Below are 13,000 nucleotides of genomic sequence, written 5' to 3'. Positions count from 1 at the left end.
ACTAATCTGATTGTCTTTCAGGAAACTTCTCAATAACTAGAAGCTGATACTAACTTTTATATGTTTATAGGTAAAAGCTGTAGTTCCTTTGTGTTATTTCTGAATAACAGCTTTTAAATTGTTACTATTTATTTCCCTGACAGCATACACAGAGAGCATTTGCTGTTCACCCTCCTATTGATCCGACCACTGTGATACATTTACATGGTAATGTAGGAAGTCACATTGGTGACAAGAACTGGTTGAGTCTGCATGTTAATTCACATATAAGAAAGAATGGAATTTCTAGTTGAGGCTAAAAAAAAAAAAATATTATGGTGTGTCTCTTCTTCACAACCCATTGTCTCAGTTATGTTCAGACAAACATAAAAAGTACAGTTCTCCTGAAGTTTATAGCATTTAATTTGTGGACAAGCAAGCTTTTGTACTAAAATTGTGAGTTGGTAAGCAAGAAAGTTACTGCTATTTTGGTAAGCGTAATTAGAAAATGTAGGGATCATCTACTTTTGCTTCTTAAATACAGAGCCTTTGAAGAAAGACAGAAGCAAGCAGAAGAAAAAGAACAAAGATTTAGAGAACAAGTTCTGCAGCAGAGGAAAATTAAACTTCAGGAAGCAACTGATAAGTTCCAGCGTGCTCATCTGCCTTTTTCTCAGCACAGGCAAATAGGTTTGTAAATGAAAATTTAACTATTAGTCATAATACAGGTGTTTTTTCTATTAATAGAATATAATTGAGGCAAACAGAACAATTAAATTCACTCAAATTAATTGAATTAATGTAAGAACAATTTAACTGTCAGGAAGCTCAGATCTGATATATACAACAAAATTGGTTAGAAGAAATTAAAATAAAACAGTATTTTTTTTTTCTGAAAAATTATATTGTGAGGTATTTCACTATGTTCCAGTCACAGTAAGTACATCACCTCCTTGAAATATTGTGACTTCCTGGGTTTTCCCTTCTTTTTTCACTGCAGTGTCCTCACTGCTTACAATACCGTGCTTTCACAGCTGGGTGTGAGGTGTTACAAGGCCCCTGAAAGTTACTAGGACAGTATAATGATCTATTTGAAACCCCGAATGTGAAATAATCAAGAATATACATTTTGTTTATCATTAAGTAAAAGCAGCCCTCGCATATATTTACTGTGTTACATAACTTCTGCTGAATTAGTCAGCTTCTTAAACTGTTCTCTTGCTGCTGGGAAGTCATGATCACTTCAACTCCGTTCCTGCTTTCTTGGAATCAGCACAGATTGGCAGGAGTTTTTAACAGCATCAGCCAAGTCTGATTTCCAGTCAACTTTCCAGTGTTGAAACTCTTAATATATGGTATATTACTTAGGTATTCTTTAACAGATTTACTCTCCCAACTGCAGTTGCGCCAACTGTGAGGTAATGTCTCTGACTTCAAGATCAAATGTCAGATTAAAATTACAAAACAGTACTGGTTTAGGGCTTCTTCATAGCTCTACTGACAGCCCAGGCTGTGTAGCAATATAATGAATCACAATTTCTTTTCTTGGTTTTCCTTTATAGCAATTCTGCCTCTGCCACTTTCTACCCTACTTCTACTTACCTGGAAGAGGCAACACCTTGTGCCTGTCTGGACTCTTTCTCCACTGGTTGGATTATTAAGTTACAATTTGGCCTCTGTAAAATATCTGCAAGCCATAACTTTGGCTTAGTGCATGAGCGGAATAATCTTGATGTGAAAACAAAGTTAGTGTTGAGTTTTTTAACCTCCTACTTTTTCACCAGTGCAGTCTAAAAATGAATAGCAAACCTGTTGAATGCATGTGTTACTGTAAATGCTGAAATAGACTGGGGTTCTACTTAAGAGGACCGAAGGTTGCTCTAGCGTTGTCTAATGATGCTAAGCCACTCAGTTTATTGTAACAGCTTAAATTTAGGCTTCCAAACTACAGAAAATTAACCAAACCATATATGGTAAAATATTCCAATTTTAAAAGTATTTTTCCATTGTGTTTTTCACTCTAGTCCAGACAAAAACAGCCTTTCAATTAGAAGAAGCTCTTGAACAAATTAAGGGATCAGTTTTAACACCGGGACTGTGCAGAAACAAAACCACCTTCAGGTAAGCATTTCTGTTTACACTGATGATCAAAAGATGTAAATTGCTTAATGTGTTCAATAAACAGCAGACAATTACTCTTTAAGGAGTTATAGGCCATTTCTCTCATGGCAAAGAAAGCATTTCTATGAACTGTTCCAATGAAGCACTATGAAACATCCTTGAGTTGTTTATGTCCTTTTGGTAAAACTGCAGAAGAGATGACACAAACCTTTTCCCTTCAGTGGAATTCTGGGAATAGTCAGGCTGACCCAGTCCCCATTCAGCTATAGTCTGACTCAGATTGCCATGGTCATCAAACTATCTGCTGTTCTATGAATTATAAAGTATTTTGTCTAGATTATTTCTTATTCTCATCCAAATTTTTTCTTGACATTCAAAGATAATTTAATTTGTATATTCATCCCATGATCTTATCTATTTTCTAGCTGTCATTCCTTTAAATTTCTCATCCTCTCTATGTATCTTGAGCATCCTGAAAACAATTTGGCCTGCAATTTCATTTTATATTACATATAATTTGTATTGTGGTCTTTTCAGTCTACCCAAGCCCTTTTCAAGCATAGTTTATCTATCTGCTGGTTTTGATACTCCTTCCTAATTATTCCCTTCATAATCTCTAATTTTTTTAACATTTCAGTTCAGGGTTTTATTTTTGTTGTTGTGGTTTTTATTATCACTGTAATTAAAATTATTTTCTGCATTCTGTAAATTGAGCAGATGTTCAGAATAGAGATAAACTGTCTAAAAGGAGTCCCCCTACTTTTGAGCTTCATTGTGTCCTTTATCATGATGTTAATACTCAGTTTAGTTACATACCTGCTGATGATCAGTACATATGCAGGTGATAAACTGTAAAATTGAGAAAATATTTCATTGCTCTTAGAGCTGAATACTCATCCTGTCTGACAGTCACAAACATAGGAGGATTGCAGCCATAAAACCAACCAAACAAAAAAAAATCTACCTCCTAAATATAAGTTGAAATTATGACAAAAAAAAATTCAGATGTTTCTGAATCCTGTCTCAGGATTCCTGATCACTTGTCCCATTTCAGTAATACCTTGATTAAGGACAGCAACTCGGTGCCTCTTCCTTTTTCCTTTATCATTTGTTTCTTCAGTTTTCATCTTTCTTCAAACTGCTGCTTGTTCCTCCGGGTCTCACATTTTTCCCTCAAGACCTCTTCAAATGACATACCATTTTTCACAGTATAACATTGCTGCCACTTCATATTTGTATTATTTTTAAAATTCACTATCCTGTAATAATGATAGTATGCTTTTCCTGATTTTCATTTTTGTAACCTGATTTCCTAAGGAAAATAAATGTATACATTCATATTCTTTTACACTTTGTGTTCCCAGTAAACAAATTTGAAAGACACATAAGGATCTCAAGGATAATTATATTTCTACAGCTTTGAAATTGGCAATTGGGCAAGGAAGAAAGTGTGAAAAAAGATTTAAAAGTTGACTCTACATGGAGCTATTGGCAGGTCACAAGCCAGTTAGTATGGTTAAAACAACACGTGGATATCTTGGAACCTGCCACAGTGCTGCCTCTTTCCCACCTGGTAACCAGGAGGCTTTAGTAGGAGCTGTATAGGGTGGGTGCAGGAGGATGTACAGAATATTGGGGGTATGGTAATAAGGCAAATAGAATTAAGTTATTACAGTACAGCCTTCTGTATAGGGGCAAGGTATATAAATAACATGAAATAAACCTTTGCTTATACTAACAATTTGTCTTCCTTCCTTGCCACAGAAAATACTCTATACATTTCTGTCTGCATCTCACACAATCCCTTACTAAGCACTGGGATTCAAACTGAACACGTATCATGTAGCATAGATTCTTCTGGTCAGCTACAGAAGATGCTATTGCAGAGTTGTTCTTTTTGGTTTTGGTCTGGGAGCCATAGTTTGTGTGCATCATAAAAGTGGCATTTCTGTGTTTTCAGACATGGTTCCAAAAATTGCGCAAAATTCTTAGAGGGCAAATAAATTTCTTGCAATACAGTACAGCACAGCAAAGTAAGCTTTAACACAGAAAAACATTTTGAGAAGGTTCTCAGAGGTGAAGGTTCTTCAAAACTCAACAGTTCTGAGCTGTAAAGCTTTAAAAATATCTTAGAATCCCTTTAGTTTGAATTTTTGGGTCAACTAATAACTAACTCCGACAAGGTAGTAGATCCCTTTCTGTGTTTCTTAGATCCCTTTCTGTGTTTCTTAGGTCCCTTTCTGTGTTTCTTTCTCTTCTTAAACTTCTTTAAAGACTCAAACCAAAAATTTTGTATCATCTTTAGAATTTACCCTCCATCAGAAATAGAATACATAGAATTCATTGGCAGTCCCCTTTTAAAGGAAGAAATTAATATTGTATTAAGTACTCTAGATAAATATGGCTGCAGACTCAACTGGATATAGGTAAATTTTATAAGGTTCTAGAGTTCACAATGTCTATATTTAAAAAGTCGTAAAGAATTAAATTAAGTAATGGAGACATATTATCTCCCCTTTGAGAAAGGCAAAAAAATCCAGAAACACCTAATAAGCAAGAGAATCATAGAATTGTAGAGTCAACTAAGTTGGAAAAAACCTTTAAGATCATCAAGTCCAACCATTACCCCAGGACTGCCAAGACTATATGTAAGAATTATATATGAGAAATGCATCCTGGGAATGTTGAAAAGCATCTGCATGTTGAATGGACAATAAGATTTGGTTTGTTACTCAAAATCCAGTGATTGTTGAGGCAAAGTATCATTTTTTAAATATTGGACCTGATCAACCTGCTAAAATAAAAGCTGGATCTCCCCTTTTTGGTAAAGGAATAGCCATTTTACAAGTAACTTCACTGGAAGTTTATACCAATAGTCTGTTTCCAAGATCTTTTCTCTTTCTACCACTATTTGTCATAATTGTGAAGTACAACCAATACTTGATCCTAAACCAGCAACGCATAGGCTTGACTTTCTAATCAAGCATAAAGGTTATGGCTCTACTGAACAGATATCAGAACTCAAAACATGGATCTGGTGAGACATTTCTGTAAGTACCACTTTGGATATGCCAGACTAAGGGCATTTAGGGCCCTGGAACTGGGTTGGAACCAAAAGCCAGGATCCTTCGCTACCTGTTCCACTGAGCCAGCCAAGAATAGCCGACAGCCTAGCTGGTAATATAGCTGGTAATCATTATACTTCCAGAAGACTAACACTTGATCTACCTATGGGCTGTTGTGTTTTGGTGTGTGGGTTATTTTTACTTTTTTTAAGGCCTACCTTTCTCACTGGTTAAAGCTTCTTTGTCATCCTTGATATCTACCTAGGCCTTGTTTCTTTTCCAAAGCTTGTCTCGTTCCTAGAGATCTTGCCCAGCCTCATTCCAGTTCTGTCTGCTTTTCACTCTTTACCATATCTTCTTACATACCTCCTGTCTTCCTAGTCACATTTTTCTTGTTATTTGACTTCACATGCTTCTTGGTTTCTTTGATTCCTGGTGCCAACCAGACCCATGGTTCTTGAGAGTTCTCATCCTGTAGAAACCTGTGGTTTCCTCTATCTGACTTACCAGGCTAGGTTTACCCTGACCACAGTACCCAGCTACACCAGCTACTCCAAAGATATATTTTTTCAGGTAGCAAATACAAATTCCTCAATGTACCACATTACTGTCATTGCCTGTCATCAGTACGTTTGGGCTCTCTAGATACTACAAAACCTTCTTGCCATTTGAAGTAAGGGAATATCTGATAGCATCGGTATATAGTTATGCTCTATATAAACCAACCTTATAAACCAACCTATTTTTTTGTTTAAGAAAAAATAAAACAATAAACACACACACACAAAAAAAACCCCCAAAACTAAACAAACAAAAAAAACCTCCACAACATAAACAAACACCCTGTGTTCCATTTCTGTAAATGATCATACTGTTGGCTGACATTTTCCAGATTAATTCAGCCTGAGGAAGTCCCCCAACAACCTAATCAGCAAAGGCTGACTATTTATAAATAGCAGAGGAGAAGGTTTAAAATTGAAAGAGTTGGACAGTTTTAGCTGGTACTAACAGCAACACCTATAGTTAGGTATAGTATAGCTGTCCTTCACTTCCCAGGCATTTATTGATGATGTGTACTTTTGGAAAGGGACATGTTTAACAATATACAGGTGACGAATACAAATAAACCAAAGTAATAAATTATTTGCTTGCATCAAGAACCACAGATGACACTTCATCCTCGTCAGCATCTAGAAACGGTTCTTGCCATCAGAAGCAGATTTCAGCAATGGTTGACTGCAATAAAACAATACAACAGAACAGTAGAACAAACACGGATAGTAACCAACTTCTCTTCCAGAAAAATCTGGAAAAAATGCAACAGCTCCTTGAAAAACAGCATCTCAGCAACATGGAGGTATGATATTTCCATGGGATTCATTACATGCTGCTTCTTAAATGTAGTAGAAAGTGTCTTGAATGTGATAAAAATGAAAGGTCTTTTAAGCACTCTTTACCAAGCAGACAATACCTGAGAGCACACTATACTATGCCAGTAAGTGTCCCTGCTCATGGCAGGGGGGTTGGAACTGAATGATCCTGGGGTCCTTTCCAACCCTAACTATTCTATGATTCTATGATTCTATGCATATTTTTCTGTAAGAAATCAGAGATCTGTAAAAATATTTGCAAGAGTAGTATCACAAAATCTTCAGATCTCTGTCATGTTGTCTTTCTTTCTGTGAACTTAAGATTTGTATGTCAGAATTCTTGGCTCTGAAGTATCTAGCCATTAGTCTAACACAGGAATCTTGTGCTAACTCCAAAGTTAAATTGGCAGCTTGCAATTCACATTGCTTTGCTGATTGCTACAGTCCAGCACAAAGTGCTATAGTAGTATAATTATGACAGGTTAAATGTCAGGGGAGGGGAGGAGTGTTTCTTAGGGATTGACTTCAATTCTCTTGAAATCATTTTTTGTCATCTTTGAAATAAATGCAGGTGTTCTAGCAACAAGCGCGTTAACTTTCTGCCTATACTGATTTCTGAACCCAAAATCAGTTTCAAAAGTCACCTTAGAAACACAGTGAAAATCAACAAGAACTGGGCTCCAAAGTGATTTGTTATGACTGCACTTTTAAGTGTGATTTTAGGTATGTCCACAATCTCTTTGATTTTGGAGATATTGTCTTTAATATTACATTTTTATTTTTTTTAAAAAGAAGAGGACATAATTTTGAACCCATTCTTTTACTTCTGTAATATTATTTACTGGTATGTGGACTTGTGGGGTCTGAAATGAGCTTGACCCTATGAAGCACCATCCCTTTGTGTTGGTGATGGCCAGAGGCATGGGATCATTGGTGGCAACAGAGCAAAGGCTTTTCCTTTTAATACCTATGTATGAATATCTTTTGAGAGACTGTAAACAGTTCAGATATATTTTGAGTTCTTTGATACTGATGTTTACAGGCACATTCATCTCTATCTTTGTATGTGCTTATGAGTACTGATGGGTATTCATAAGAATCTTGAGCAGCAGATGGCTAACACAGAAAATCTCACTCAGCTGGAGTAAATTTCCAAAAGGTTCAGAAGACAGAAAATACACTTCGTACTGAATTTATAGAATGGAGCTGATAAACCTGGATTCTAGATAACCACTTCCAAAGAAAATATAAAAAAGTCTAAGCTTTTATTTTTTGTGTGTTTCGTTGGTACAGTGTTTGCAAATTCCTCCTTAAATGATGACGCTGATTTGGACAGTAGCTGCATTAGGACATCTTAGAATTAGGGAAAAAAAATCAATCTCTTTGAGAAAAATGTAAAGAAAAGATTCTTTGTAATACATCGTAAGACAACTATATTGTAGTTTATTTTATCAAACACAATTATCACGTTCTAATTGAATTCTAGAATCATAGAATCAACTAGATTAGAAAAGACCTTTAAGATCAAGCCCAGCCATTACCCCAGGACTGCCAAGACAACCATAAACCATGTCACTATGGGCCTCATCTCACATTTTTTGAACACTTGCAGGGACAGTGATTTTACCACTTCCCTGGGCAGCCTGTTCCAATGCCTGAACACCGTCTCTGTGAAGAAATTTTTCCTAATATCTAATCTAAACCTCCCCTGGCACAGCTTGAGGCTGTTTTCTCTTGTCCTAACACTTGTTACTTGGGAGAAGAGACCAGCCACATCCCCTTTCCATCCTCCTTTCAGGTAGTTGTAGACAGCATTAAGGTCCCCCAGAGTCTAAACAACCCCAGATCCCTCAGCTCTCCTCATGAGACTTGTGCTCTTTTTTCCTAGGGAAAAGCTGCCATGCATCATGCCTGAATTTTTATAGTTTTTCTAAATTTCATAATCCGATTTAGAATTTGTGTTTACAAAATAATATATTTTTGAAAATGCTTTGATCCTGTGAAAAATTTTGCTTTTTTTTTCCCAGAATGTATTTTTCTGCTACCACTAGGGGTTGCTCAGCTTCTTCTCTCTGATAAATAGTTTCAAATTGTAAATATTTATACTTCATTTTACATTCTTGAAATTACATCCTGTGGACTCTGATTATAAAAATAGTCAAGAAATGTATTGTAATTGTTCTAAGGCCTGAGATCTGAAAGTTTAATATTTGCATTGTGCTGGTGTGCATGTGCATTGTGACTTCCTATGATGTAAAATAGTATTTATAAAACTCTAACTAATACAGTTTAAAATTTATAATTATTTATAATAGTCTTACTGACAAGAATAGGCTTCAGTAGTCTATTGTCTGTTGTCCAAAGTCATTTCAACAGTGCTTGCCTTTCTGAAACTAATGTCAAAGTATTTCACTGTGCACATGCTTTGCAGTCTAACCATCCACTGAGATCCTTTGACCTCTCTTTGTTTCTATTTTTACAGGCCCAGCAGGATTATAAAGATTCCTAAAATTCTTTTCTTTCCTATAGGGCAATAACATTCTATGTATACCCTTACTAGTAGATTTGGTGTGTTCCCTGCTTTGCATGCCTAAAACTTTGTAGTTTCATTGTTAAGACAAGGGGTTTAGAGACCCTTCCACCATTCTTCAGAATTATTTTTCTTAAAAAATTGAGAGCAGTAGATTTTATTTTGCAAAAGTTAAGTCTGAGCCAGTACACCAAATTACTGTTTTATGTTCACATGTTCCATTTTGAAGAAATTAATATTGTTAACTTTATTCACAATCAAAGGTTTTGTCGCACAGTCCTTTCGCAGTTTTGTTACAATCATAAGTAAAATCTTTAAGGTGGAGCTGGTAGCATGGTCTTCAGATAAAGCTGCACCCAGCTTTTCACCAAAAGATATTACTCCCAAGTGCTTATCATTTTTCTAAATGTTAACTGTTTATGTTGAAATTTTCCACTTCTGCCTCCTGCCTTGAAGTGACTGATTTAGAAATTTTCTATTGAAATGGCTCAACTGTAACAAGGAATAGTATTATTCAGATAACCATATCCTGGGCCACATCAAAAGAAGCGTGACCAGCAGGTCAAAGGAGATGATCCTGCCCCTCTGCTTTCATGAGACCCCACTTGGAACGCTCTGTGAAGTTTTGGTGTCCTTGACATAAGAAGGACATGGAGCTGTTGGAGCAAGTCCAGAGGAGGGCCACGAGGATGATAAGAGGGTTGGAGCACCTCCCGTATGAAGACAGGCTGAGAAAGTTGGGGCTGTTCAGCCTGGAGAAGAGAAGGCTGTGTGGAGACCTCAGAGCAGCCTTCCAGTATCTGAAGGGGGCCTACAAGGATGCTGGAGAGGAACTCTTCCTCAGGCACTGTAGTGATAGGACAAGGGGTAATGGCTTTAAAATTAAACAGAGGAAGTTTAGATTAGATATAAGGAAGAAGTTCTTTACAGTGAGGGTGGTGAGGCACTGGAACAGGTTGCCCAGGAAAATGGTAAATGCTCCATCCCTGGCAGCGATGAAGGCCAGATTGGACAGAGACTTGGGCAACACGATCTAGTGTGAGGTGTCCCTGCCCATGATAGGGGGGTTGGAACTAGATGATCTTAAGGTCCTTTTCAACACTAACCATTCTATGATTCTATAATTCTATGATTTAATGATTCTATAAGTTTTGTCTTTTCATCACCTCTTTAATTTGGTGGACATACAAACTTGTTTTGATTAGTACAGTATTTTTAAACTCTTCCAAAAAAATATATCATGCTTGAATTAAACTGCTTGATTGATGTAATATTTTATCTCTGTTGTTTCACTTTTAAAACAAAATACTTGGAAGTAAGGGCTAATTCACAACAAAATAGATATAGATTATGACACAGAGATTGTATTTTTCTTCTCCCTCCTTTATATGACCATAACTGGGTTATTAGAGTGGTATCTATGAAATCCAAATTTAAATCCCTTTCTGATTGATTTGAAGCATGAATTTTACCTTGGTTCTCCTTTTTCTCCAAGCATATTGTACAGCCATTGAAGTAGTCAGTATCAGTCTTTCTGCAAGGAGATTACATTCCTTTTGCCATAAAAACCTCCAATATATGGACTGGAATACGAGTATAATTTCTGAGAAACTAGAATCCAAACCATGAGGTCAGAGGGTTATTCTTATATTATTTCTAACATTACAAAATTTTGTATCTGCTATACTGTGTGTGTTTATATATGTTACATGTAGAATTAAGTAAGTCTCTGAGAAATAACACAGAATGAAAGCAGCTGATGCTGCAAACACATAGATACAGCCATTGGCTTACTTACGTGAGTGAGTTGACCTTTATGACTGCTAGCTGTTTGTGTTACTATGCGTTTGAGGTTGGACTGCGTCTATGAAATTGAGATGTTTCAGGTAACTGATGGAAAAACTGAACTCATTTTCAAGTGTGTTTGTAGCATGTCTGGAATGAGTTAAACAAGGATTCCTTCTGCAAAGTGTATTGTAACAGTCTGACTCTTCCAAGGCATAGACAAGACCAGCATGGAAAAAAGGAGTGCCTGTGTACAGAGTCTGTCCCAGGTGTCGTGAACTCACAAAATGCTCGGGGCTAGTTAGAGAGGAAACAGACTCTTAAGGTCAGGGTTAGCATAAAATGGTGTTGGAACTGAAATCAGACTTGATTTTGAAGATGCCATTCAAAATCTTGAAATAGGTTTTGATGGTCACCTTAAATCTATGGTAATTTTTTTCTTACACCTGTGAATGTTAACATATTTTATGTTGATTGCTTAAATTATGTGACAAACTCAAGTGATTTCCCTACTCATTTTCCTCCTGGCAAGATCAGGAGGGTTCAGTTTTTACTGGCTTTCAACAAATATTGCAACATACCACTCTTCTGTGTTATTTCACTAGTCCAAAATTCACATTTGCTGAAAAGGAAAATTGAAATATATCTTCAGACTAAATTATCTTACCCAAATATTCAAACTTGTTTTGACTGTGTATTCCTGTGTATTCCTCAAGAGTATGTTGGGGGTTTTTACCTGAAATAGTGGTTTATTCCAAACCTGTGCTGTATAAAACAGTATTACAATCTTCATATCTGACAATCTGGATGTTCGATCATTTGAAGAGTGTCTTGCCTCAGTTCAAAGCCCTAATAGAAAAGGTGAAATGTAGGATTAAAGCTGAAACATCATTTTCAGTACAAAAGTTATTCCACAGGTAGATTAATACATGAATAAGACTTAGCTTGTGGATAAGTTAGTGTTGTTATACATACAGCACATCTCACAAACTACAGAAACAGGGAAATTGAGAACTGACATCTAATATATAGCTGCTCTTCCTTTAGAAGCATACACTTTTTTTCATAAGAATTGCCATATGTATTAGTGTGACTCCATTTGGTAGTATAAAACCATAGAATCATAGAATGGGTTGGGTTGGAAAGGACCTTAAAGGTCCTGTCACTACATGCTCTTGTAAACTGTTCCTCTCCAGATTTCTTGTAGGCCCCCTTAAGGTACTGGAAGACAGTTATAAGGTCTCCCACAGCCTTCTCTTCTCCGGGCTGAACAAGCCCAACTTTCTCAGCCTGTCTTCACAGGAGAGGTGCTCCAGCCCCCTGATCATCTTTGTGGCTATATACATATCTATGAAATATTTATATATAGCTATGCATTAAATTATTTCTACCATACTTAATAGCTATTTTTAAGTGATTTGTTTTATTACAACAGAGTAAAATGTTCATAAATGTGGCTAAAGGAGACAACAGAGTTAAAAAATAGTAGTATCTGATCTTTAGTTTACTGCAGTTATGGTAATAATAAAATGATTGCTTTTAGCAAGAGAGTGAAAGACAAAAAAGTTTGTGCATACTCTGCCAGGATGCTGTACTACATTATGCGAATTTGGTATTATCAGAGATAGTGTATACTAATGACTCAAGTGGATGCTGGGAAATCTATTGCTTTCTCATCAAGATTAAAGTATCAATGTCCAGAGTAATTCTACCCCTTCGAATATGGCAGGCCTGTGTTTTGTTTGGTTTTTTGGGGGTTGCTTTTTTTTTTTTTTAAGAGATAAACCTTTAGTGATATTCTGCTTCTGCCCTGGTAGGCTCATGGTAGCCTGGGTACACAGAAACATAATCAAGTCTTTTAATTTTTTTTTTTTTATATATTAAGTATTATAAACATGCAGCAGCCTCTCTGTGGTATTTAGTAGCTTGAGCTTTGCTGTGTAGTTTATGCCAATACTGGCATATCTCCATATGGAAGTATGGCATGCCAGCTAGGAAATAAACACCCAGAATTCAGACGACGGGAGTTAGCAGAGAATAACTGGGACCCAAGAGACTGAAAGATCTTCTCACAAACTTAAAAAACTATACTCCTTCAAACAGCGGCAAGAAAAAAATAAATCAGCTTTTAAATTCAGTAGGCTGTTTAG

At 36.3% G+C, this 13,000-nt stretch overlaps 1 protein-coding gene across 1 annotated transcript in view; it reads left to right on the top strand.

Annotated features, from left to right (window-relative positions):
• Positions 1-523: 523 nt before the first annotated feature.
• The window catches only part of KIAA1377 (KIAA1377 ortholog), a gene marked incomplete at both ends in the record, with an annotated part of 24,941 nt that continues 12,464 nt past the window's right edge, over positions 524-13,000 (top strand). Inside the window, 3 exon segments of the mRNA XM_010015783.1 lie at positions 524-669; positions 2,004-2,100; positions 6,324-6,522. Of these exon segments, the coding sequence (XP_010014085.1) occupies positions 524-669; positions 2,004-2,100; positions 6,324-6,522 (442 nt within the window).

Source organism: Nestor notabilis, unplaced genomic scaffold (genome assembly GCF_000696875.1).
Source record: "Nestor notabilis isolate BGI_N333 unplaced genomic scaffold, ASM69687v1 scaffold13340, whole genome shotgun sequence".
NCBI lineage: Eukaryota > Metazoa > Chordata > Aves > Psittaciformes > Psittacidae > Nestor > Nestor notabilis.
The sequence above is the reverse complement of the archived record's forward strand: the minus strand, read 5'-3'. Positions and strand labels throughout refer to the sequence as shown.